The sequence below is a fragment of the Oryza brachyantha genome, chromosome 2 (genome assembly GCF_000231095.2).
Source record: "Oryza brachyantha chromosome 2, ObraRS2, whole genome shotgun sequence".
In the NCBI taxonomy this organism is placed as follows: domain Eukaryota; kingdom Viridiplantae; phylum Streptophyta; class Magnoliopsida; order Poales; family Poaceae; genus Oryza; species Oryza brachyantha.
This window is the reverse complement of record NC_023164.2, coordinates 25,953,990-25,979,453: the sequence shown is the minus strand read 5'-3', so window position 1 is coordinate 25,979,453 and position 25,464 is coordinate 25,953,990. Positions and strand designations below refer to the sequence as shown.

Here is a 25,464-nt window from a genome sequence, read left to right as displayed (position 1 = left end):
GAGAAACACATCTCGTTTTCATGTGCCTCCCCACGTGCCCAACCTCACCAGCACATCTATCGATGACATACGATTATACTAATTTGTATCATTGCTACTGTATCATCAGTATTATATGGTACCAGATGATATCAGCCATATGATACCAATTGACATCATTGATACTGGAGGCCGGTGTCAGCGGCAAAGTAGGTGGAGGAGAGCAACGGGCGGAAAGGAGCAGGACAGGGGAAGGGTGGCGCCGGCGATGATTGCATGCGGAGACGGATGGGGTGGAGGCGGAGCACGTGCGATAAAGAATGAAGAGGGAGAAAAGAGTCGAAGCCCATTTCAAACGGGTCCGGCAATATCAGCAGTAACGGCGTATGGGCCACAATGGATTTCACTCCCTTCGTGGGCCCGAAGCTCCCGGCCCAGCAAAATGGTGGAGAACAGCGAAACGCGAAACGTGGCGCTTCGCCTTTGCTCGCATCGCATCGACGAGTCGCCGTCACCGTCAGTTCCAAACCCATCTCCCCCTCTCCCAAAAAATTTCGAATTCCCCTCCCCCTCCAACTCCGGCGCGGCGCTTCTCCTCTCCTCCCCACCGGATCCCTCCTCGCCGCCGGCTGCGCTCCTCCTCGTGCGCGACTGCTGGTTCCTCGCCTGGCCCGGCCATGGCGGCCGCTGCAGGTAAATCGTGCCCCCTGGATTTCGATCTTCCCGTCGTTTTTCCATGGTGGGTGGGATTTCTCAGCAAGCGGATTCGTGTCTCCTAACCAGGAGCGGCGGCGCGCGGTGGCTCGATCCCGGGTAGCAAGGCCGGCGGCCACGGGCTTCGGTCGCCGGGGAAACCCGTCGCGCTGGCCGACATCACCAACACCGGGAGGCCCAACCCTCCCGGATCCGTCCACGCCGTCGCCGACGTCCTCAAGGTCATATCAGTTCTAGCTCGAGCAGACAACCCTAGCAGCTCAGCATTGCATCCTACGCACTCGCTCCCAAAATGTAGCTACATTTAGGCTGAGTAATTCCGGTTTCCACCCAATTAAACCTTTGAACTCCCCTCTTGATTTCAGGAGAACGCCAAGCTGCGTCATCTGCTCGCTGAGAGAACGTATGCATGTCCTCTCCCCATCCTTGTTTCGCCATAGGAGAAAATCTGGTTTCTCGAGTTGTTTATTTATTTATTTATTTGATGTGCTTTCTAATTTGCAGTAAGGTAATTGAAGTAAGCAAAATTGAGATGCAGAAGATCCGCCTTGCACTGCATGCCATGCAACAGAAGAACCTGCAACTCGTGCAGGCTAATTCGCAGATGTTGACGGTTCGTCTACTTATCCATTAGCTCCCTTCTTCACCATTTTTGTGTTCATGTTTCGAGCTTTGAATTGCGCGATGCTGGTATCCTGGTCGCCATACATATAGGTTGAACACATAGCTTCAGTTATAGCTATGCACGGTGGCAAATGAGAAATGTTTTTCTTCATTGGGGATTGCTTTGGGTGTGTTTGCTTGCTCGTATGGTCCTAGCCTGGCCCATCTCTTCCATCCAGGTTTAGTGTAGCCTGGCTATGGAGGAACACATGCACTCGTTTGGTTGTTTGTATCATATTAGCCTAGCTCGCATGAGATTCTATTTGGTTTCTTGTATGAGAGATACAGTAGAAAAGAGATTTTGTTTGGTTGATTGCATACACGATATATAAGGGTACCAATATATTTGTTCGATTAAATTTCCAATAGATGAAATATCACTATAGTACGTGTATACTATATAAAACAAATACATTACAAAAAAATCGGTGGGAAATAAAAATTTAAATAAAAAATGAAGAACAGCGGTGGTGGCGGATGGTGTCGACTGGCTAGCGGGGGTGGCACTGAGCGGCGGCGACGATTGACGGCGTCAAGCTGCCCGGCGGAGAGCGGTGCTTCTGTTGTGTCTAAACTAGGTGTGATTATTACTAGGAAGTGGGAATTAGCAATGAAGCAACTGCGAGCTTGTATACTAAAACACATTGAAGGCGACGAACTCGGAGGCGACGAACTCGCGGAAGTGCTTCCTGGAGGCGCCTCCCCCACGTGCCTCCGCACCGCCTTCAGCACGCGCCGGTACACGGACGCCGCGGCGGCCACCATCTGGTCTGTATGGTCGGTTGGAGCCGCGCGCGATATCTGGAGGGCGGCGGCTGGGTTCGCCAGAGGACAGGAGATTACCGACCGCCGACGGGTGTGGCGGCGGACTCCGACGGGTGTGACGTCGAGCGGCGGCGGTGGGGAGCGTCGTCGAGCAGCGACCACCAACACCACCGTCGGCGTTGAGCGGCGGCACAGACGGGGCGGCGGCTCCGCCCCCATCCAACGGCTCGAGCGGGCGGACGAGGGCGACGGTGGACGGCGTCACGTGGGCGGATGGAGGCGACGGCGGACGGGGGTGACGGCTGACGGCGTCGAGCCGATGGATGTGGGCCGCAGCGGACGACGGCGCACGACGGCAGATCCAGCGACCGCAGGCGTTGACGGGGACGGATCCGGCGATGGGGGGCACCGATGAGAGGGGCAGTGGCGGATCCGGCGACGGGGCGACTAACGCGGCCGTGGCGGCAACCGGCGTGCGGCTCGGGCTGCTGGTGACGGGAGGAGGAGGCACGGGTTGCTTTTGCATGAGCGCGTGCACTCGAGGGCGCGCGGTACGCGCGCGTGCAGCATCGCTGCATGCCCTCAGCCTGGCCACCTAGCGACGCTCGTCCCTCGTGTTTCTCCTCAGCCAAGCCCGAAGGCCAAATTTGCATCCGCTCAACCAGGCTCTGAAGCCAGTGCAGGCAATCAAACAAGCTAAAGTTGCACGTGTGGATGCAAGATTGGCTGGTGCAGCCAACCAAACACCCCCTTTGTGGCTTGTGGGTGCTAGTAGGTAGTTCATTTGCTTTACGTGCTATTTAGTTACTCATTGTTTGGTCTATGCCTGTGTTTTCTTCTTCCCTGCAGGAACTAAATCAAGGAAAAGATAGAGTAAGCTGCTTCTGGTTCTTTATCGTTTGAGTTTTCAAATGCAAATACTCAGCAGTACGGTTGCTGATTTGGGGAATTACTGTGGATATAACATGCAGCTTAAGTTATTGCAACATGAACTTGCTTGCACAACAGCCGTGCTCAAAGCAAAGGATTCTGAACTGGAGGTAGTTTTGAAGCATGACTGTATGAACTTCTGTTTGTTCTATATAGTTTGTTTTTCTTAAGCAAATGATTCACCATGTTTACCTGCATTATTTCTAATTCTGAATTATGGAACTGTTCTGTTCCTATAACATAACCAGGGGAAAAAGTTCAAGCCTTCCAAACGTGCACAAGCTGAGGCTCGTCAAAAGGCAGCAGGTGCCATTATACAGCATTTGGTTGAAATTCAATATAATGCTCACTTTTCTCTCTGTTTCTTTCTTGAACTTGATACTAGCCCTGGCAACCGTTTCATCTATCCTACTTTATGGTTTTCATTTATCCACTTAACATGAAACAATTTGAGTTTTTTGCTTTTTCTTTACCAATATTTGTGAAATTTCTAATGTTCATTTGCTATCAATTTCTCCTCAGCAGCTGTACCATCTTATACTAACTGTCAAGAGCCCACCCAGGATAAAACAACCAAGAGGTATTTTCATCTCTTTACTTTTGTTTGAGAGGGCAACAGGTCGGCCTGACTAATAGTAGCTTTATTCATGCATCACTACTGATTGTCTGATTCAGGCACACAAATAAGCGGAAGTCAGAATCATGTGAAGTTACAAAGGATGCCAACACGGTGCAACATAGTTGCAGACCTCACAAGCAATCTAGTGGGTCATTGCATGATGATGATCCAAGGTAATCATTGCTTGATGCTTATACAGAATGTGTTCACTGCTGCATCATTATCTGATTGAAGCTTGTTCAAAACTATCGGACACATATGGCCAGAAAAACTCTACGGAGAAGGTCTGCTAGATTGAACCCTGCATCTTTTGAGATCACCGAAGTCTCTTGTGATACCTTTCATGAGGATGCCACCGTTCCTTTGTTTCATTCTAGTTCTAATGTTCCAAATCAGCAGGAACCAAATGCTGGAAAAGATATGGTAGTTGTTACTACTTCTTTCTGTTTTTTCTGTTTCGAATGTTTCACACGGCGGTTCTGATTTTGCTATATTTATGGTCGCAAGAGGACATCATTGCAAAATGAACTTCTGTGTGATGCCATCGCACAAGTAGAGGCTCCAGAACTCAAGGTAATGTAGCGCTATAGTTTCCCTCAGGATTTTGCTAGTCTTTCATAAATTGTTAATTCAATTTTTAGTTAAATCTGATCCTGATTGTGTACCAGAAAAATGAGAGAAATATGCACATGCAAAAGGAAGTGCATCTGGAGGTAGGCAGCTCAAACCTTGAGTCAATTATCCACTCATATATCCATGGAGGAGTTTTAATTCTTATAATGTTCCTACTTTCCTACAACGAAATTAGGAGGAGATGCAAGAAGCAGGCTCCAGGGTTGCTGGAGTTGAGGCGGATAAATTTGATATTGAGGATTCTAAGCCACCACAAGACAGAGGCACCAAGAGGTATGTCCCATCCTTTTAGAAGGCTATGCTGCATATGCGTCTTACATCACATAATTCACCTAAACAATGTTCTGTCCAATCAGAAAATCAATGCGTATTGATGCAAATAAACGGAAGCTGGAATCATGTGAGGATCGAATGGCCTCAAACAAAGAGGACTGCAAACCACTCCAGCATGAAGAGAAGAGGTAACTCTCCGATCTTCCACTGATGCATTTTCTTCTGCTTGGAACATGTCAATTATAACTGACCTTAATACTGCAGAACAAGGAGAAAATCATCAAGACTGGATTCTGGACCTTGTGAGGTCTCAAATGAAACTTCTGAGATTGTCCAGGAAGATAAAGTTGCCCCTTCTGCTCATCCAAGTTCAAAAGTTTTGATTGAGCAGACCAAAAATGATATGCAAAACGGCTGCAGTTCCTCGACCAACCCTTCTGAAGAGCTGGTGATAGGGAGAAGATCTTCAGTCGGGAGGCCCTCAAGACGGGCAGCAGAAAAGATAGTCTCCTACAGGGAGGTTCCCTTGAATGTTAAGATGCGACGATCCTAACTGCCACTTACATGCAAACAGAGGGACACCTTTGGCATTTATTTTATGTAGAGTCCAGTTTGTTGTATGATAGTAGTATCTATCTGTTTTGCCAGCATCAATAGGTAGGTAACCCTTTGTCTGCCCCAACATGGATACTCACCCTGCATCTCAGTTCCAAACTGACCATGGAAATCTATCTGATTTGATTCAGTCTGGACTGACGATGCGGATTACAACCAGCAAACCATTGCACCTGTTCTGATGACGTAGAGATCATACATCTATAATGTGGTTAGTACTGTTTTATTTCCTTGATGTTTCTCCTATATTGAGGGATCATCTGTATCTGTTCATCTTTTGTTTGTTCAAGCCTTGCATGCATGTACTACGAATTGCTTACCTGACAATCCTAAATCAAACACTGTAATGACCTGGGAGCTACTGCTGGGCCTGATAAATAGATAGAAACTCCAGATCGCTGGTGAAGCAGCATCATGGATTTGGTTGTGTCGGCGCACAGACAGACAGCGAATGGATCTCACGCGATCAAAATCACAGTGGGACATCGCAGTCGTGAGCAGGCAGAGATCCAGCCTTCATTTGATCTGATCAGCCATCTCATGAAACCGTGAACTTTAACCGACTGATTTGGATGGTTTGTTACATATGCCCTATCGAATGGTGACATGTCAAATCAATCAAAATCATTTCAAATTTCCTCAAATCAGATCTTGTTCAGGTCTTCTGTCTGCTAGTATCATATCAGGCCTTGTTTAGTTTTTTAAATTTTTTTCCCAAAAACATCACATCAAATCTTTGAACATCTAAATGAAGCATTAAACATAGATAAACTAAAAAACTAATTGTACAGTTATGTGAGAAATCACGAGACGAATTTTTTAAGACTAATTAGTTCATAATTAGCCATAATTAGACTCAAAAGTTTTGTCTCGTGGTTTTCAGGCGAGCTGTGAAATTCGTTTTTTCATTCGTGTCCGAAAACCCCTTTCGACATCCGATCAAACGTCCGATGTGACATTCCAAGCAAAAATTTTTGCCATCTAAACATCCCCTCAGTTTTGGTACTACTGCATCTCGGTTTCTTCACAACAGGATTTGTTCTATTGACAGCTGACGGCCTGAACATGAACACACAAAACCAACAACAGTGAACAGCCAAAGAGGAGTTCATGCTACAGATAGAACTTTCAATCACACTAACAATCCCGGTATTTATTTTTTTACAGAAGACAGGGCAATACATCGCATAATGAGCCTCAAAGCCCCCTGGATGCACATACTCACACTTCTTACCTATCTCCCAACTTATTTACAGTGCCTGAGCCTCACAATGGAAAGTGAGATCTCAGGTTCGTTGGTTTTATTCTCACACAAGAACACACACTGGCATGTCGACAATGGATGGGTTGAATAAAACAAGCTGCAAGATGCCGAAATCACTACATACAGTTTCCTCTCAAATTCTGGACAGCATCAAGACTGATAGCAGTGGAGCTATCATTGCCCTTCCAGGAGCACCCTGAGGCTATGGAGCCCTTCGGCTGATATGCTCCGCTCGACCCTCCCCATCCTGTTCACTCTGAGCTGAGGAGGGGCCTCCTGGTGGAATGAGACCATCACCGCCGTTAGGTTGTCCGAGGCCCCTCTCCTTATCGCCTCCTCGACGATCTGCTTGCAACACAACCTCAGGTCGTTGTGCTCTTGGAGCCTTTTCCTCGTGAAATCCACAGCATTTTGGTTCGAGAAGAAGTCCCAGATGCCATCGCTTCCTATTATCAAGAACTCGTCCTCTTTCGTCAGCGTGATCATCTTGAGCTCTGGTTCTGCGCTCAAGGGGCCGCCTGGCTCGCCCATTTCTTTCAGGCCCTCGAGATGCCAGTCACCTAGTGCCCTAGTGACTGCTAACTGACCATTCAAGTAGCCATCGTCGACAAAGCCACCGAGTGATTCTATACGCTTTCTTTCGTTGACGCAGCAAGTCCTGTGGTCCTTGGACATTTCGATTGCCGTACCACGCCTTGACAGAACTGCTCGGCAATCACCAGCATTAGCAACCAAAAGAGACCTGCATGGCACATTCTAATCATTAGAATATGTAATCTCCTGAAATCTCTGAACAAGTAGACACGAAGGGTAAGGAGAAAAACATAACACCTCAACTCAAGTGGAACATTCCTAAGATTTTTATGTCTTGGATAAGGTTTTAAAGGGCTAGGGACTATACTTAAATCTCTGAGAGGAACATGAGAAAATGCTGAATAACCAACCCAAGAATAAGCTTGACACTAGTTCAGCAGACCTAAGAATCACACATAGCATGCTAAGAAGCAGATTGACCTAAGGTAAATTCTACTTCTAGCCTGCAGTAGAAATAGTACCTTCCAAAAATCATTGCTGTAAGTGCTGTTGTTCCAGAAGAAAGTGTATCCTGATGAGAGCACCTCTCTGCAAATTGACTGTCAGTTTGCACAAAGGACCTCCTCACTACTTTCTCAAGCTCAAGAGGAAAGTCAGCATCTTCCACAATAATCCTCGGCAAATTATCACGCACATAATGAGCTGCATCTTTTCCACCATGCCCATCAAAGACCTGTAAATTGTAACGGCAAGATGATCTTAGAAAAAGACAAGTATATACAATGTTGTGATCCATGCATATATGGTTAGTAAGAAGCCATCTCTCAAACTGCCATCATTACTAGTTCACAGCAGTACTCCACTTACAAAGAGAATTAATAAATGATAATTACTTTACTATGGACTATACCCGTTTTAGATCTGTTGCAATGCTCAACTGAGTAATTGATTACCATGTCTAATGGGAACGGAAGAATCAAAATGAAAAGAGTAAAAACAAGAAATTACCCCATAAAAGGATATGATTTCATCATCCACCCTGTTATGACCAAAATTCTTAGCTAGGTCTGATATGCAGACATGGGCATCTTCCATGTAATCGCGGCCTCCAATATCAGACCAATCCCCTGACCGGATAACCGGCAGAAAACTGCTCAACTTAGTCTGCTTGAAGTCAAGAGATGCTGAGCTCTCACAAACTTTCTCCATCTGCACATTACCAAGAATGCTAAAGATTAGAACATGGTAAAAATAAGAAATAGTAGCAAGAAGCAACTCTGATGTAACATAATTACAAAAAAAGTTGTCATAAGGATAGTATGAGCATTGGCAGAGGACATCAGCCTTTTAAAAACAACAGATCAATGCAAACTTTGGCAGAACATGCTACTAGTTCAAATAAATATGCTTCACTTCAACTCTGCCAAGAGGGCAGATTGCTTAAGGGATGTTGTCGACATCATCATTCATCACATAGAAAATGAACGACTCACAGTAAGTACTAATCCACCTAGTTGAAAGCGACACAGAAACAGAAGCCCAATTCAGTCAAGCAGTACGTAACAAGAGGCAAACCCTTATTGGACAAAAAGGCTACGAGTAGCCATTTCTAGAGAGGACTTTAGAAACAAAACACCCGAGAATGCACAAAAGTTCAGTACAACTTATTTTTTGGGGGAAAACATACACAGCAGCATACAGTATGAACTTGACAAAAAGAGAACAACAGTTGTGACGATATGTTAGGACTCCAGACACTCCCTCCAGTTGTTAATCCCTGTGAAATTAGTAATTAGTAGAGACATGAAAAGCCACCAGGTGTACATTCTTCAGCACCACTCCATAGTCAATTTCCTGCTCGCAGTCATCATTACAAAGTAAAGCGACAAAGCTATCCCATCAAGGTCTAACAGGGTTCACAGTTCGTCAGATGATATTACTACCATGTACTTCCAGAGCTATAAATCACATGGGTCACTAACCATTGTCCAAACAACAGTCCCATCCAGGAGGAGAGGGGTTAAAGCATAAAAAAACAGCATTTTTCTTGTCTTCAACTGAGAGAGAAGTTGTACAGAACTTTACCGGTACTGATTGATAGTTCTACATGTAAATAACATTAACTTCTAAGGCATAACATCACAAAAGGACATTCTTTTCCATCCATTTAGGCCCTGTTTAGTTCCCAAATTTTTTTCAAAAAACACCACATCGAATTTTTGGACACATAAATAGAGCATTAAATATAGATGGAAAAAAAAACTAATTACACAGTTATCGGAGAAATGGTGAGACGAATCTTTTGAGCCTAATTAGACCATGATTAGCTATAAATGCTACAGTAACCAGCGTGTGCTAATGACGGATTAATTAGGCTCAAAAAATTCGTCTCGCAGTTTCTTGGTGGAATCTGTAACTTGTTTTTGCATTTGTGTCCGAAAACCGCTTTCGATATCTGATCAAACGTGTGACGTGACATCTCTTGCAAAAAATTTTGTAATCTAAACGCTGCCTTATTAGTGCTGGTGTTTGTGTTTGCTCAAATTTGAAGAGAAACCAAGTACAAGTACTTCGTGAATTCTACGAGTACTGTATTCAAGTGTTTCCTGCTACTAAGATTTTTCCTGGTATGCACTGTGACATGCATAAATCTCATCACAGCATATCATCAGAGCAGATGCACGCATGCACACACACGATGCAGCACGACACATCAACTGAAAATCCTACACGACTTCTCGTCACAGAATCAAAAGTACAGGAGAACAATGCAATGCTGCCATGCCAATGCACAAACAGACAAAGGCCCCCAAAAGATGGTATTTTATCTTCTTCGCAGGAGGAAAAAAAGGTGTATTTTTATGCAATCTGAATCCCTCCCTCTCTCCCTCCCAGAAACTTCCTCTTGCCGCTGAACAATTCAAAGCGCATCTTCCCATTCACACCTTCCTCTCAACAAATAATCATAAATATATTAATTTCTAAAGGGCTTCATTTATTTCAGTCCTAATAAACTAACTAATCTCTCCTAATTCCTCCAGATTTTCAGACAAGGAACAAGAAAAAAAAGGAACAGAAAACAGAAGCATTCGGGCACGCAAAGACTACACTCCGACGTAACCTTCCCCCCCTCAACCGATCATCTCATCCCCCAAAACCCAAACAAATAAGCAAACCTCGAAATCGCCACGAATGCATCGAGAAATCACCAAAGAGAAAGGAGCTTCCAGAAATCCAGGGACGCTCACCGCGAAATCTGCCGGCGCCTCGACCTCCTCCGCCTTCCCAAAATCGAGCCTCTCCGTGCCGTCGAGTTCCTCCACGCACATGCCGCTGCCGCGCAAGCCTTAGCTCTTCTCCCTCTCCCTCTCTTGCAACAGCTGCTGCTGCAGAGTCCTGGTCGGAGCAGGGGAAGGAAAGAGGATAAGAGATGAAGCAGAGACGAGAAGAGACCGAACCGGAGACGAATCCGAGCGGGATGGGGAGGGAGGGAGGGAGCAATGGAAGAAGAGGAGAAGATTCTTGGGAATATCTAGGAAGCGAGAGCTTGATACGGGAGAAGATTTATTAGCACTAATAAGCGAGGCGAGGAGAGGCGAACGCGATTAAGCAAAGCGGAGGAGGAGGGGGGCGATTTTGTTGAGGGAGATGGGAAACTCGCGGCGAGTATTTATGGAGGGTGGGAGAGCACGTGGTGATTGAGACCACGCCGCCAGATTTTTTTTCTCCCCTTTTTTTTGTGTGTTTTTTGATGGATTCCTTTTTTTTTTTGTTGGTATGATCTTTATGTTCCTTTTGGGTTTTTGGTTGCGTTGAGACTTTTGGGAATTGGATCCTTGGGGGGCTCCGGTCACGGGCCTACTACTTTACAAGAAGTTCAGCCCCCTTTTTCGACCTGTTTAGGTGAAATTGAAATGCTTCCGAAAGAAATGGGTGGGGTGAACGAAAAGATAATCGATGCAGGGTAAAGTTAGTGTTCAGGAGATACCATGGTCGAGAAATATGAGCTTATCTTCTCCATTGTGTTTATACTTATAAGCTAAAGTTTGAATTTTCAATCGTAAATTTAGAGTAGATTTTATGGGTTTTTTTTATCGGAGTTTATTTTTTAGTCTTGATTTATAGGTAAAAACCACATATGAAAATTTTTTATTTATAAATATGGCGTTTCGCTTTTCCTCGAATAACCAATGCAATCACCCTCTATAACCATACATGTAAAGTGCTACTTTTATGTATAAATAAAATACGACATTATACTCGTCGCATTGCCAACCTCGTGTTAGATGGATGGTTGCATGGGTATAGTGTTGATGCCTCATAATTTGTTGCTAAAAACTATATAAAAAGAGGGAAAAATCAAACGTACACGATAGAGTAATGAGCCTATCCATGGGCTTTTATGATTAGAAGAGAAGAGAAAAATCTGCCACGCAAAAGGTGGCTTCTTCAGCAATCAAAACATGGTTTCTTCGATGTCGTTGGAAAGCATAGGACGCCATACGTTGAGAGTTAAATTACTCGTGTCGTGATGGCTCTTATGTTAGGTGATGGTAGCATATACTCTATGTCAATGCACATAAGAGGGCACGTCAGATTTAGACTAGATATTGTGTGATCTTTTTGATAAAAAAAAATATGCCACGTAAAAAGTGGTTTCTTTGACTAGGATAATATAAGATATTATATGTTGAGTGTTAAAATATCTATGGGCTATGACGATAGTAGCACCCGTGATATGAGGATAAACACATAGACTCTATGTGTGTACAGCATGGTGTATTGCTAAAAGCTAGAAATGTGCACGGAAAGAAAAACGTTGAATGCACGAAAAAAGTTATTACTCTGGGTACTATGGGCGAACAACGCAATTTGTAATGTGGTTCTTCTGACATAAGATACATACGACATTACACATCAAATCATACTCGTGGCATCGTGAAACTTATGTTAGATGGTGGTTGCATAGGTTTAAGTTGGCACCTCATATTTTGTTGCTAAAAACCTTACTAAAAGTTAGTAAGGTGGAAGAAAAGGCAAAAAAAAAAAAAACAAGGGTGAGAGACATTCATGGATTTGGTTATTGTAAGTTTTTTTCCCACTCAGAAAGATAAGGTTTGCCAGACAGAAAACCGATGATAATATAGGAATCCTACCTCGGATGTTATGAAATACTCGTTGTGATGGCAGCTCTAATGCATGGTTGATTTGCTGCCTAATTAGTGTTGGTGTGTGTTTCATCTGTTGCCAAAAATTGTCAAATTAACAGTCTAATTGAGTAGGAGCTAGCTAGGATTCGTGGCGGGTTAATTAAAATCGTGACACCTATGGGTGGTAATTCTGAAATATAAAATCTACAAGTCGCTTTCTGGGCAATGATGATATGAGCAATCCGCTTGTAGACTACTTCCATATTTCTACGTACGTGCCAATTGAAACAACTTTAACGGTTGCTAATTGTGGTTAAAATTTGTGATGAGAATAAATTAGGATGGATCAAGGTAAATATTACGTCACATACCTAATTAAGCTATGACCTTTATTTGGAACAATAGATGTACCATAAAAGTTACGATCATGCCTGCCATTCTTTAACATATAATTAGGGGTGGTGACAGGTTTAAATTTTTAGCCTACAATAAAAATAATAGGATAAAGTTTTATATTTTTTTACTAAAAGTGTAGAAGTACTAAATAGAGTTACGAAAGAACTTAAAAGCTTCAGCTAATTACTAACCCCTTGTCACAATTACATTGGCATGGATACTTCTAGCTCAGCAGAGAAAAGGCAACATGCATGAATACTCTAAAAACGAAAATAATTAAAGAAACCCGATTTCTTTTCTTTTTTTATATAGAACTGTAAACACATGTACTTTTGGAGGGATGGACTTTCCTGCCTGAAAAGTTCGGAAAAAGTTATTGGGGACCACATCCACAAGGTTGCTATCCTCACTGTATTAGGCCATGCACAGTGCTCCTATGTGGCGAGAAGCTCTAGCTCGCCACGTAGGAGTTAGCTCACCAGCTCGACGTGAACCGCACCCCAACCAGGGTGCACGTCCCCTTGGGAAGGGACGGTAGCTCTGTTAGATCTGATAGGAGAGAACCGGAGAAAGCAAAGGAGAGAGAAACGACGTCGGAGAGAGCAACGCGCCGTTGGAGATGGGAGAGAGAGAGCCAGGAGAGGGGAGGAGAGAAAGAGGGAGAGAATGGGGAAAAGGTAAAAGAGGCTCTCAACTTTTTTTTCATAGGATCCACTCGAGGGCATCATGCATTATGAAAGATGTAGCTTCGTCTTATATGGATTGTTTGAGCTACTGCTTCACGGAGCTTGTACTGTGCATGCCCTTATCATCCTCATGGAGGATGTGGTCGTCCATTAAATATTTTCTTGCCTTTCCTAGCCTTATGCTATTTATCCTATCTTAATAAAAGATTTCCATATTTTTTTCTTAATCTCAACCGGATATATATATATATATATATATATATATATATATGGAGCAAATCACAATTCTTCTTCTTTCGAAAAAGATACCATCTCTCTATAATAAATACTGAGTTCTTCCTAGTGTTTCCTTTTTTTAGTGTGTATTTATATACGATGGGAGAATATATATATATATATATATATATATATATATATATATATATATATATATATATATATGATTTTCAGACCGATTAGTTGGGTCAAGTCAACGAGGAAAAGAGAGAGGGAAAAAAAAAAGAAAGAGAGGATGTGTGCGCCAGCTGCTGCTGGTGATTGAAACCCGGAAAAATAAAGGCATGGATCGATGGAGAAGACGCGCCACTCACCTAACGCCAGCGTACAATATTTCCATGAAAGCTACCACTATTTGTAGCAGCACCACATATAGACCTAGGCATGGCGATTACTAATTTGCAACATGTGATTAGTTAAAACCAATACTCCCCTAATTGCTTACTCGTACGTTCATAATTCAGATCGTTTTAAATAAACATGTGATTAACCTTTTAAAATTTTGATCATTCATATTTTTTAAATACTTAGTTTGAAAACACAACAACAGGTATATGTGAGTTATAAGGAATGCTTTAATAAAAATAAATATTTGTTTGCGTTTCTATATCTTAATAGAAAATCAATAGATATCGAAGGCCCGTATGTCTTTCTTTAAAACGATAAAAATTATTAAGCTGGACTGAGTATTATACTTAAGTTGAGTTGATATTACACAAAATGTCTTCAGGTCTAATCAAGTTTTTCTATAAATTCTGATTAATTTGGGGATATTTGACTTTGGTTAAATCCCGGGGAAACCTACCAGCAACAGATTACTCCAGTTAATTTAATCATGAGATAGGCATTGGGCCCGATATCACGTAGTGTCCCCATCTGTCAGGGAGGAGGAACGAAAAAAAGCGCGCACGTACGTGTGATGCGGGAGGGGGACACGTGTGTCCAGGGTGGACACCTCACCCTCCTTGTACAGATACAGTACGTATTCGCATGCGTAGAAAAAAATTTTAAAAAAAACGAAATCGTGGTTCACACGACACGACACGACACGACACGGCAACGCAAATATCCCGACAGTACATGCATGCTCACGTAGGATGACATACGTATACGTACACAGGTTAGGTCGATACGATACGACAGTGTCTCACCGCGTGAGACATACCCGCTCCATCCCTTGAAATCAAGCAAAAGCGAAATATTTAATAATATAGAAAAAAATTTATATCTGCTCTGGATGATTTAGAAACAAATGTTAAAAAATGACTACGAAAAAAACTGCAAATCAAATCTCAGATAAATTTTGTATAAACTGAATTTAAAAAGAAAAGGTGGGATCAACGCATGCGTGTCTGGGCTGTATTTTGGTCGCACGTCCAAAGAGTTGATCATCATCGCCAGATATCTATTAACTAACTTAATTGTTCATTACCGCTTAATTTGCCGGTGTCTTGCAACTACTTTATTTTATAAAACACGGTACAAACAATCTGTGCTCACAATATATATACGCTTATGTCGATAAACACATACATGTATGTCCTATCTTATAAACATATCTTCTTTAGATAAATAAAGACTAGGCCGATATATCGTGAGATTAACAAACTCTCACAGTAAACTATTTATGGCTCGCTGTATTATATATGTATGCCATATAACACTAAATAAATAATTAGCCATAAATTCAAGCAACCGTATTAAATCCACAATTTAAATCTAGATAGGCATATTCATTTTGTTATAAGAAAAACCCTAACTTGTTGAGATACGCTAATTTCACACCATTAATTTGGTCGTTCTCCAACCGAAACCTTCGCCATTAAACGAAACCTGTTAGTTAGTTGCATTGCATCAGCCGAGTTGAGTAGCATTAGTTATTTGAGTGATCAGGTGATTGCCAAGTAGCTGTGCAAAAGCACCGGTAGTGCAACGACTGTCTGCAGTGTGCACACGTTTCCATCTCAAAGGCACGCCATGTATGCATGCATACTTGCTGCTGAAGAATTGAAGCTTAATTTTATTCTAATCGTACTTAGTACCATCCTTGTGCTGACCTGCTGGCACTATTAAAAATAAAACACATATCCTACTCCTACTAACTTTATACAGTGCAAATCCACTGCCTTTTCTACTAGCCAACGTTGTAGCAGTAGCAACTATTAGTGGAGTAGCAAAGTCTCCCTCCATTGTTCTTGGCTTTCTTGCAGTGTTGGCTCCCATATGCACCCAACACTGCTGAATTAATTCAACCAGATTTCTTCAAACTTTATGCCTAATTTCTCTAGGACAGACTGTAGTTCATTCAACCTGTTTTTTTTTTCTGAACTAATAGGGTGTCGTTTGGAAATCACTAAGGTTTTAGCTAATTGCTTTATAGCAATTCGAGAGTATATACGACTAAATTAATTATTATAAAGCAGAAATTTTGCATAAATATTAAGTAAAAATCTTTTATATGGTCAACTTTTACACGAAACCTATTTTTTTATGTGCTTAAAAAACGCACCAATGAAAATCTGCCAAGGAAAGGATCAGGGCCGAGAAGAATTAAAACAAACTGTGATGGATTAACATTGACAGCTGAAGCTGCTGGCGGTCGATACTGTTGTCAGAGCAAGAACAAATGATCAATATGTCGACGTGGCATCATACGCAGATGATGGGTAATTTGGAGCCCTTCCTTTTTCAGGGGAACACAAAACGGAAAGCCCAAATTGCAGCCACAAGCTGATTCTCGTGTGTGTTTTTCTAATCAACATCTCCGAAGCAGATTCTCGTCAGCTGCACCGGTTCACACCTTGCCGTCGTAATCGGCACAAAAGTGACAAAAATCCAGCCTCCGTTCTGCGGATGGATCTCCATTTCTCCACGCCACGACCAGCTCCCCTGTCTGCCAAATTCATCTCTCGCTGAAGAACATGAAGCTCAGCTTTCACTTCTGCTTACAGCTATAAATCGAAATTTAAATTTCTAAACTTAAATTTAAAGTTAATTCTAAGAGTATTTTATCAAAATTTATTTTTCAGTCTTGCATTTTAGATAGCTAAGAATACGTATGTATAAAAGTTTTATTTACAATTATCTTTTATTTACAAATATATCGTTTGTTTTTTATAAAATAAATCAAACAATCACCCATGAAAAACCATGATATTGACTGTGAAAGCTACCAAATTCATTTTAGCTGTTGCTCATATTCCTTGAAGGCCTCGGTTTTTGTCCACTAGAAGAAGGAGTAATTAATCAACTGGCTGGGACACCGGACTAATCTTTTTAATCTGCAATGTTCATTTTGTACTTCCTTTTCTGAGAAAGATGCAAAGGAGTGAGCTGGTGTTCGTAGCGCTTACGCAGTCGCTTGGCTTCTGGTTCTGGAGATGAGAATTGGCGAAGTGCCGTGTGGGTCCAGCCCACGACACCAAACGCAACAAGATAGAACAATGGCCTCTTCTTCTCCTCTTCTCTCTGCTCCTCTCCTTTCAAGATGGTGATTGTTTGTTTTTATTAAGAGACAAAATAATTTGTTGAGAGAAAAAACGAAACAATATATTTATAAATAAAGAATAATTTGTGAATAAAAATTTATTTAAATTTTCTTATCAATGTAAAAGCAAAGACTGATAAGCATAATATGATAAAAAAAACCTCTAAAATTAAAAATTTTAAATTTTAAATTTTTAAGCTTAAGCATAACAGGTGAAAAGACAAGCCCGTAAAAGTCGGTGATAGCAATGGACAGGACAGGGGCGGCTTAAAATCAAATTAACAGAGAGAGACAGATAGTACAGGACACAGTTTGGTTCAGAGTGATACTAATTAATTAGGGTTTATTCGGCCTAAGCTTCCTCCCAAGTAATGATTGTGGATTATGATTCACCTAGCAACAATTCCCTGGTCGTTGGTGGATGAGACAAAGATTTGTTTATTTGGCTAATCTAGTGCTTTATTAGTGCAACTCTGACATTTCTTCAGCATAAGTTATGCTCCAACTAGAACAGATCGCTCTGCCTGTTTCTTACTAGTTCATGCAGGGGACCAATGGGTACTGGACAGATAATATAATTCGACCTATTTGTTTCCTTTTGTCACTGCAGTGTTGCATCAACAGATATTATGCCTCAGCAATGATCGCTCGAAATTCTATGCTCTGCACAATATTAAGCTAAACAAAACAGATTAAGCAGGGAATTTTTACTACTGTCTTTTGTACTGCCAGCAGCACAGTACAGTACAGTACAGTCCTAGCTTGTTTCTTGACAAGATGAAACTATTTTCTAGATAATTATTATTAGAGGAATCCTCTTATCATTGAGCAGAACTTTTGCATCTCATCATAATCTCACTGCTGATGAAAGGACAGTACATCCTTTTCACTGAAAAAATAAAAGCACCACTCAGCCACCCTTTGTGCTTCCTGCTGCTTTTCTGTAGGTTCTCAGTGCCAAGTTGCAACACTCATATTTTTATTTTCTTCTCAGCATGAGACAAAGTGTACTGGAGTAATGGTTTCTTCTAAAGTAAAAAAGAAAAAGAAAAGGAAAAAGAAAACAGTTTGCCATTTGTAAAAGTACAGCTAGAAGTAAAGAGCACCCCATATGGAACTTGGCCTAGCCCAACTGAATCTTATTTAGATGGGCCGGAATACGGGCCCACGTGTGGCCCACCAGCATGCAACTGGAGTGCGCTCGCGAGGGAGGGCGAGGGTTTTAGCTATACATTCGGGTTCGGTCTTATGCGCGCGTTCACGCTTATTCCACCAGGAAATTACATATAAACCCTGCCTATACAATTTTATACCAATAAAATTTATAAATGAAATACTATATGCATAAACCTGTGCACTAAGGTGCCATCTTTTAGCTTATTAAAGGAATAGGCTAAACATATATTTATAAATGAAAAATAGTTTATGATAAAACTTTTATATATATATATAGCAAAAACTAAAAAATAAACCATATTGTAGATAGAGAACTTCATCTGCTCAAACCTTGAAAAAAGAATCATGTTGATGGAGATGAACATGCATTCCTATTTCTGCACTTTTTTCTAATTTTCTGGGTTAAAACTCCTTCGAACCGCATATGCCCTAATCTTTGGAAAATGCACAGCTTTCTTTCTGAGATGGAACGCACAACTATCAACTATTTGCACAAGTAAAACAAATTCAAGCGACTTATTTGTACATTAAAGCCTTCCATTACACAAATACTCATCGATACAACACACAAAAGGTGAATCTGTACAAGTGGACAGGAGAAAAGAGACGGAAATAATGCCCGATACTTTCCCTTCGCATGTGCTCCTTCCACTATCGTGCACTGCCAAGCAACAGGACACTGTATACAATGGCATCTTGCTTATCCGTTTCGGTGTACCAGTTCGCTGTTACATGGAGGAACCAGTGAGCTGCCACTTGAGAACTACTGTAACCTAGATTTGCTTGCCCCCACAAAGAATGCATTGACATTTCGCAAACCCCTAAACAATACGGGCAAATCAGCAGCATCTCACATGCAAATAATATGCAAGGAGGATTGATGATTTGTGAAATCGAGAAGACCCACCTAAGATTGAATATCTGGTATGGGCATACTTGCACTTAAGGTTTGTATTCGTGGGGTTCTGCGTTGACAAGAGAATGAATCTTTGACGGCGTTCATAAGCAGAAATCACACAGAAACATGCTGCTGCAGGATGGTTGTGACATGTGGATATCTATCAGACCACCGCCTGTAACCTGCAAACCAGTACGGCAAATAGTGAAGTTAGATAATACTGTCTTTCACACTGATAGCAAATCAGATGAGAGCTCTCCTTTTTTTTTCCAGTTTATGTTAGGATGACTGTATTTGCCTGATAGTATGATTTGCTTTTGGTTGGATTGTTCCATATCATCGTCAGGAATGTCCTGCAGCACAATATACAAAATCATCGTTACACTCACACATTCCGGTTGCCAAGAGGTTGCATCGTAGAAAATAATTCCATAAAAAAGATTGTCTCCGTAGTTACCTGATATAAACTTCTAGCAATAAGTTGCGATAGGCTCTCAAGTGTCTTGGAATCAAAATCAGAGCAGCTCAATAAAAACTCTTCTGTTGTTAAGTCCATCACCAACGTGCCTAAGCAGGAGGCTGTCATGGTAACTGATGAATCATCGGCGGATCCTGTAACCAATAGCAAATAGTATAGCTATTGATCTCATGCCATGAACATCAACCATTCCAAAGATTAGCATGCAATCTTTTCGTCAACACAAAAGATAATACATATACAAGAATGGCATTACAAAAAGCAATAATTTCAGAACTAAGAATGGGGAACATGTACTCATTATTGGGCCTGTTTGGGGGAGCTTCTCCCAGCTGCAGCTTCTGCCAGAAGCTGTCCCAAACGGTCCACAACTTCTGAGAATCTATAGTTACAGATTCTGGAAAATGAACTAAGAATCCAGAATCTAGAGAAGCTGGGTTTAGAAGCTTTTTCAGATTCTCAGAAGCTGGCTACCAAGCAGCTGCTTCTCAGAATCTAAAGCTCCCCCAAACAGGCCCATCTCCCAACAACCACCTCAGATTCTAGGAAGAATACTGCATATATGAAGCAAATATCTGTGTCAATTGATCCATAGTAATAAAGGTCAGAGCATACCAGACCATGCAACAAGTGCTTGTAGAAGGCGGACAAAACAAGATTCCATTCGGATATGAGCTTTTTTCATCTAGAAAAGTACCATAAAGCCATTAACACTTCTCGTGGTAATCAAACTAGTTTGTTTCAAACAACAAAACCACTTACATTTTTCAAAAAGTTAATGATGGTATCACATGCTAAAAAAATGCTACCAGTGTCAACCATCATTCCATCCTGTTCGGTCATTTTAATAAGGCACTCTATAACCTGTAAAGCAACATAGAAAGATTGGTCCAGAAAATCAGATAAATACAGGCACATATACCACGCAAATATCGCTTCTGGTAGTTGACAAAATTAAGCGATGCAATTGATTCATTTCAAGCAGTAAGACCTTTGCCACAACTGATTGGAACCTATAGGCAGCTAGGGTATTTATGCCATGGCATTCTACATTAGAACCTTGCTGGAGCTTAATACACAATAAGCTCGCTTACCATTTTATAGCCTTCAAATGATACCAAAGCTCTACATCCATCATCCTCCGTTGTTATTTGGGAAAGCATTGGAATCATAAAACAAATTGAATGGAATGGGCTGTATGCAAGAATAGAGCTTTATATCAATATATTAAATTAACAGAAGTTGATAGACACCTGCTGAACACAAAAATAGAGAACAAGCAACCTTGATTCATCTCGACCTTCAACAGAGAAGATAAACTCCAGCAGATGTCTAATCTTCTCCTTACAGGCATATGGCGCCTCTGCCAGATAACTGTAATAGATATTTTCAAACCACGGACAACAAATATTCTACAGGAGCTTGTTCTAGAAACTTTACTTTTAAAGATCTATTTGGGTTAACAGCATATGTACAAGATTATGGAATGGCTAAATTGCAAATTGTATTTGTTTCATGGTGCCAAAACTCAATTAGCTTGACATGTAAAGTAACTTCTTCATCATAATTATTAGTGCAGACAAGGTTTGAGTATTTATAAACCGACAGCTAAAAGGCCATTATAATACTAACTGTGTTCAATTATTATCTCTTAAGGAGAAAATCCTAACAAAATAAAATTCAGAGATAGATTCATATGGTCTGACAATAATAAGAAGAGAAGCATACCTTCCTACTATTCTCACAGCTGCCAAAAGATCATCACCTTTCTTTTGCCCATGATCCTGTAATGCTTCATCATGTAAGATATCTTAAAATACTAATTATCATAACTGGCTGGTCATATAAATTATAATGTACCTTTGCATCCTGCAGAAAGTCTAGAACTAAACCGACTGTCTCGTTTAATCCAGTAATTGCTTTCATGATGGTGCTCTCACGGATAGTCTGACATGATGCACCTGTATACAGTGTCGATTTGTTCTCTTTAAAATATTTGCTACAATTAGACATTCTATTAAGTCATGGCTAATAGCCTAAATTGAAGGATAGTCGAAACACGGAGTGCTTGTTTAATAAATTCAGGGTACATAAATATAAGGTACATTAGAAGACTGGATCAATAACTACAATACATCACCTACGAGCTAGAGATTTGAAAACCAAAAAAGAGTCAACAATATGGTCGACATACCTTCTCCACCGCTGGCATTTGATATCATTTTTATTATTCTTTCTATTAGAGAAAATAATATAGCCAGGTTTTTCTCTTTCTGACTGATATCATCTCTCTGGAAATTTTTTGAAGATTCATACTTCAAATAAGCAAGCTCATTTAGAAGGACAGAAACTTCAATTCTTGCAGATTCTAGAACAAGCAATACAAATCTGCACAAACAACAAAGTGTTATACAGATATGAATGAACATAAAACAGCATACATGTGATAATTACAAACTTACTTGTCAACAGGCATCATATTCTGGTCATCAGGGAATTTATAATCTTCTGACAACCAATTTTCACCTAGTATAGACATCATGCACTCCGCCAAAAGAAGAGCTTGCAACTTTTCAGAAGATACTGACCAGTGCAAAAAAATCAGTACCATGGACCATATAACAAGGGAAAGGAAATATTGACACTGGTAAAGTGCCATAACTCTCCTCTGAAAATCACTTCCATAGTATGATCCTAACTCCCTTAAATTAGCATAAAGTACTAAACTATTGCTCAAAAAAGGATACTCTCCTGTAATAAATGTAGTCAACAGAAACTAAAGAAATGTTTTAAGAAAACACAAAGATCTAAAAATATCTCAAGTTATAGATTAGTAGTGCATAGGGACACAATAGCTATTGCAAAATGGCACGGTCAACACTTTCATCCTTGATGAATGCAACAGATTCTTAAACACATGGTGTAGACCACCGAAATATAACTTCACAATAGAATAGCAGCAAATAGTGCGTAAAAACATGAAGCAAACATACCAACACGGTTCTGGAGAACGTCTGTGATCCCAACTCGAATTTGAGATTTCCAAATCGTGGAAGGCACTGATCTCAAAGCATCATGAAGTGGCTTGGTATTCCAAGAACAAAAATAAAAGGAGGAATTAACAAAAGCCATTGGAAAGAAATAATTAAACATCATGCATAACAGAACCCAGACTTCAGATGAAAAAGAAATGAAGGAGGTAACTCTTACAGATTCCTTTTGGGACAGAAGGGCCGTAAGCATGTGCAGTGATTCAAATTTAATTGCAGTGTGAAGAACAGCGAAAAGCCTAGCAAGTGAAGTCACCTGAATTGAAACGAAATTGCTGGTCAAACCATCAGCTTAGGGCTGTTGGCATGTGAACGTGTGAAGCATAGGAAGATACAGGCAAAAGATTTCAATGTCATCATACCATGCCTGCCATGGCTTGCAGTTTCTCGACAGACAAGTTGTCTAGTCTGAGTTTATGAACAAGTAGCTGCATTAGATGAATGGCAAGCTCGGAGCACCTTGAACCTATGAATAAATACAATCAAACTGTAAAAATTTAACCGAACTCAGAAAAAAAAAAGTGTCATTCAAAACTACTACTTAAAAGCACACACCAATCAACTTCAGGAACATAAGTTAGTTTTTTGCCTGTTCATGGACAAATCCATGGAACCACAGTGTGATGTCAATTATGTTTCATATTCGACGATTCTTAAAAAATAAAAGCACCCAGCAGCCATGCAAGTGCACAAAATTGAAATGTGTGGGCTGGAGCCTGACTCTATTCCAATTGCTCAAAAGGAAACTGGCAAGGAATAACTAATACCGTCTGGAAAGTTTGAGATTTGAAGGAAGATGTCCATCACTCCAGGCTCACAAAACTTATACGCCCCACCATCTGAAGCTATTGCAATGAGAGACAGGAGTTCAAAACATTCTTCAGTGATCGTCAGATCAGACCTGCACATGATTTAGGTAGAGACGTAGATTCATTAGCAAATGTAGTTCGCAGAGCAAGCAATCCAACTGAAATACAGATTCTGAGGACTGCTCAAGCATTCTCAGAGAATTACACAATTTACGTACGATTTGGATACAATCTCGGCAATGAGGGGCACAGTGGAGACGACCCCCTCGTCGGCCGCAACCTCCGGGATGCGAGCAAGCCCGGAGAGCACCGTCACCGCGAGACGCAGGTACGCCTCCCTCTCTTCCTCCTTCCCACCCTCCACTTTCCCCAGCCCTGCAACCAGCAAAGCAAAACTCAGTGATGAACGAGGGACGGCCAACTAATTGGAAACACGAATACCTCTACCGCTCCCACGTCTCCGTCGGCGCGTACCTGTGTTGATCAGGCGGCGGAGGAACCGGGGCCCGACGGCGCGGTACACCTCCACGACGGCGGCGGCGTCGCCCGCGCGGCAGACGTTGGCGGCGACGAGGAGGCCCGCCAGCTTCTGCTCGTCGCGCTCGCCGCGGAGGAGGCGGAGGCAGTCCTCGAGCGCAGGGGCGGCGACGGCGGTGGCGGGGCCAGGGGCCGGTGAGGAATCCTGCACGAATTGAGCCCAGAAGGAAGCGGAGATGAAACCGTGAGCCGATTGGCGCGAGGGAACGGGAAGTTTAGGGTTCGGAGGCGGAGGAGGCAGGCGAGCACCATGGGTGCGAGCGCCGAGCGGAGCAGCGACGTGCGCGGGCGAGGAGGAGAGCGCCTCCGCCGGCGCCGCCGCGTCGGGGCTCGGGAAGACGGCAGGGGTGATACTGGAAGCCTCCGAAGAGTTCGAATGGAAAGGCGGCGTGGAGGAGGTGGCTCCTGTCCTGTCATTGTGGCACATTTTTTTTGACTCGTTGACTTCCGGCCCAGATAGGATGGGCCGCATGTACTACATTTCCGGCCCATGTAATATGGGCCGTACTTACTCCTCGCCGTTAGTGAAGAGTCCATTGGATGCAGCCCCGTGACGTAAGCAAGCCCAGAACGAGCTGTAGAAAGTTTTGGGCCTATGAGCCTTTTCGCAACTCTCAGTCAACAGCGTGATCTGTTCTTAACTGGGCTTAACCATTCTCATCAATCACCTGATAGGGCAGACAGTCCCTCACTCCCTTTCATTGGGCTGGGCGCATATCCTCTGCACTACTAGAGACTGACCTACGATCTCAGTTCCCTCTCATTTGGCACTTTGGCTATGCTCTAAAAAAAACTGTGGTTTTTAATCTGTTCTAGGTTTGCATGTCTGACTCTACAAGTAGAAATCTATTAAAAGAGTTTTTTTTTTTACCACGGTTGACAAGATACTCAAGCGTATCATATTTTTTCTAATGTACAGTTCAGTTCTATATAGTACAATTTATCTAATTAGAAATATCATTCCGACATCTGGTCCCAAAAAGAAATGGGACATTTGGTTAACAATTTTTAAAACTTTTTTTGAAATCTGAATCTTTTGTTACATCAGTTTCATTAGTATAATAGTATTATTTAGCCAAGCCAACCACAGGAGTTCTTTTGCTACGCCAATTGGTCATGCGTGTGTTATTCGAGGTAGAGTGTTTAGAAATATGTTTAGGAAGGGTCTGGAAATTAAAAAAATTAAAAAAAAAGTTGAAAAGAAAATCTACATATCACAGTACACGCAAAGAGCTCAAGTGTTCAACGACGGGAAGCATCACGACGCGCCGACGCCGAGCAGCCTAGTAGTACGGCGGCGGCGGTGATGGCGGTGGCGGGACGGGCTTGAACATGGTCTTCATGCGGTTGGGGTTCGGAGAGGGAGGGTTCTTCACCGGCGCCCTCAAACGCCGCCTCGCCGCGCGCCGCTGCCCCTCGCCCTGACGATGGCGGCCGCCATGCGGCCAGCTGCTCTGGCCGCCGCTGCCCCACCCCCACGCATCGTCGTCTACATCGGCACCCGGCGGCGGCGGCGGCGGCGGCGGCGGCAC

General features: G+C 42.2%; 3 protein-coding genes across 4 annotated transcripts; 1 reads left to right on the top strand and 2 right to left on the bottom strand.

Moving 5' to 3' along the window:
• Positions 1-626: 626 nt before the first annotated feature.
• Positions 627-5,791, top strand: LOC102703371 (shugoshin-1-like). The gene is made up of 15 exons (XM_006647998.3): positions 627-672; positions 763-914; positions 1,059-1,096; positions 1,198-1,306; positions 2,971-2,994; positions 3,093-3,161; positions 3,300-3,357; positions 3,574-3,631; positions 3,727-3,843; positions 3,937-4,093; positions 4,178-4,243; positions 4,339-4,383; positions 4,479-4,576; positions 4,660-4,764; positions 4,841-5,791. The coding sequence occupies exons 1-15, from the start codon at positions 657-659 to the stop codon at positions 5,127-5,129; spliced, it is 1,401 nt and encodes a 466-aa protein (XP_006648061.1). The 5' UTR covers positions 627-656; the 3' UTR covers positions 5,130-5,791.
• Positions 5,792-6,280: 489 nt separating this feature from the next.
• On the bottom strand, positions 6,281-10,617 carry LOC102703097 (probable protein phosphatase 2C 27). The gene is made up of 4 exons (XM_006647997.2): positions 10,238-10,617; positions 7,998-8,198; positions 7,511-7,722; positions 6,281-7,197 (listed from the first exon to the last, which is right to left on the bottom strand). The coding sequence occupies exons 1-4, from the start codon at positions 10,316-10,318 to the stop codon at positions 6,630-6,632; spliced, it is 1,062 nt and encodes a 353-aa protein (XP_006648060.1). The 5' UTR covers positions 10,319-10,617; the 3' UTR covers positions 6,281-6,629.
• An 8,049-nt stretch (positions 10,618-18,666) lies between these two features.
• LOC102708695 lies at positions 18,667-24,297 on the bottom strand. Of its 2 annotated transcripts, none has more exons than XM_040520808.1 (19): positions 24,182-24,297; positions 23,870-24,077; positions 23,614-23,770; positions 23,354-23,487; positions 22,949-23,052; positions 22,747-22,842; positions 22,530-22,620; positions 21,999-22,119; positions 21,731-21,924; positions 21,397-21,497; positions 21,265-21,320; positions 20,821-20,910; positions 20,631-20,730; positions 20,299-20,400; positions 20,152-20,221; positions 19,516-19,670; positions 19,357-19,411; positions 19,068-19,240; positions 18,667-18,981 (listed from the first exon to the last, which is right to left on the bottom strand). In XM_040520808.1, the coding sequence occupies exons 1-18, from the start codon at positions 24,182-24,184 to the stop codon at positions 19,173-19,175; spliced, it is 1,905 nt and encodes a 634-aa protein (XP_040376742.1). In that variant the 5' UTR covers positions 24,185-24,297; the 3' UTR covers positions 18,667-18,981; positions 19,068-19,172. The 2 variants fall into 2 exon arrangements, with proteins under 2 accessions (XP_040376742.1, XP_040376743.1); XM_040520809.1 differs by having other exon boundaries at positions 18,667-18,885.
• Positions 24,298-25,464: the final 1,167 nt, after the last annotated feature.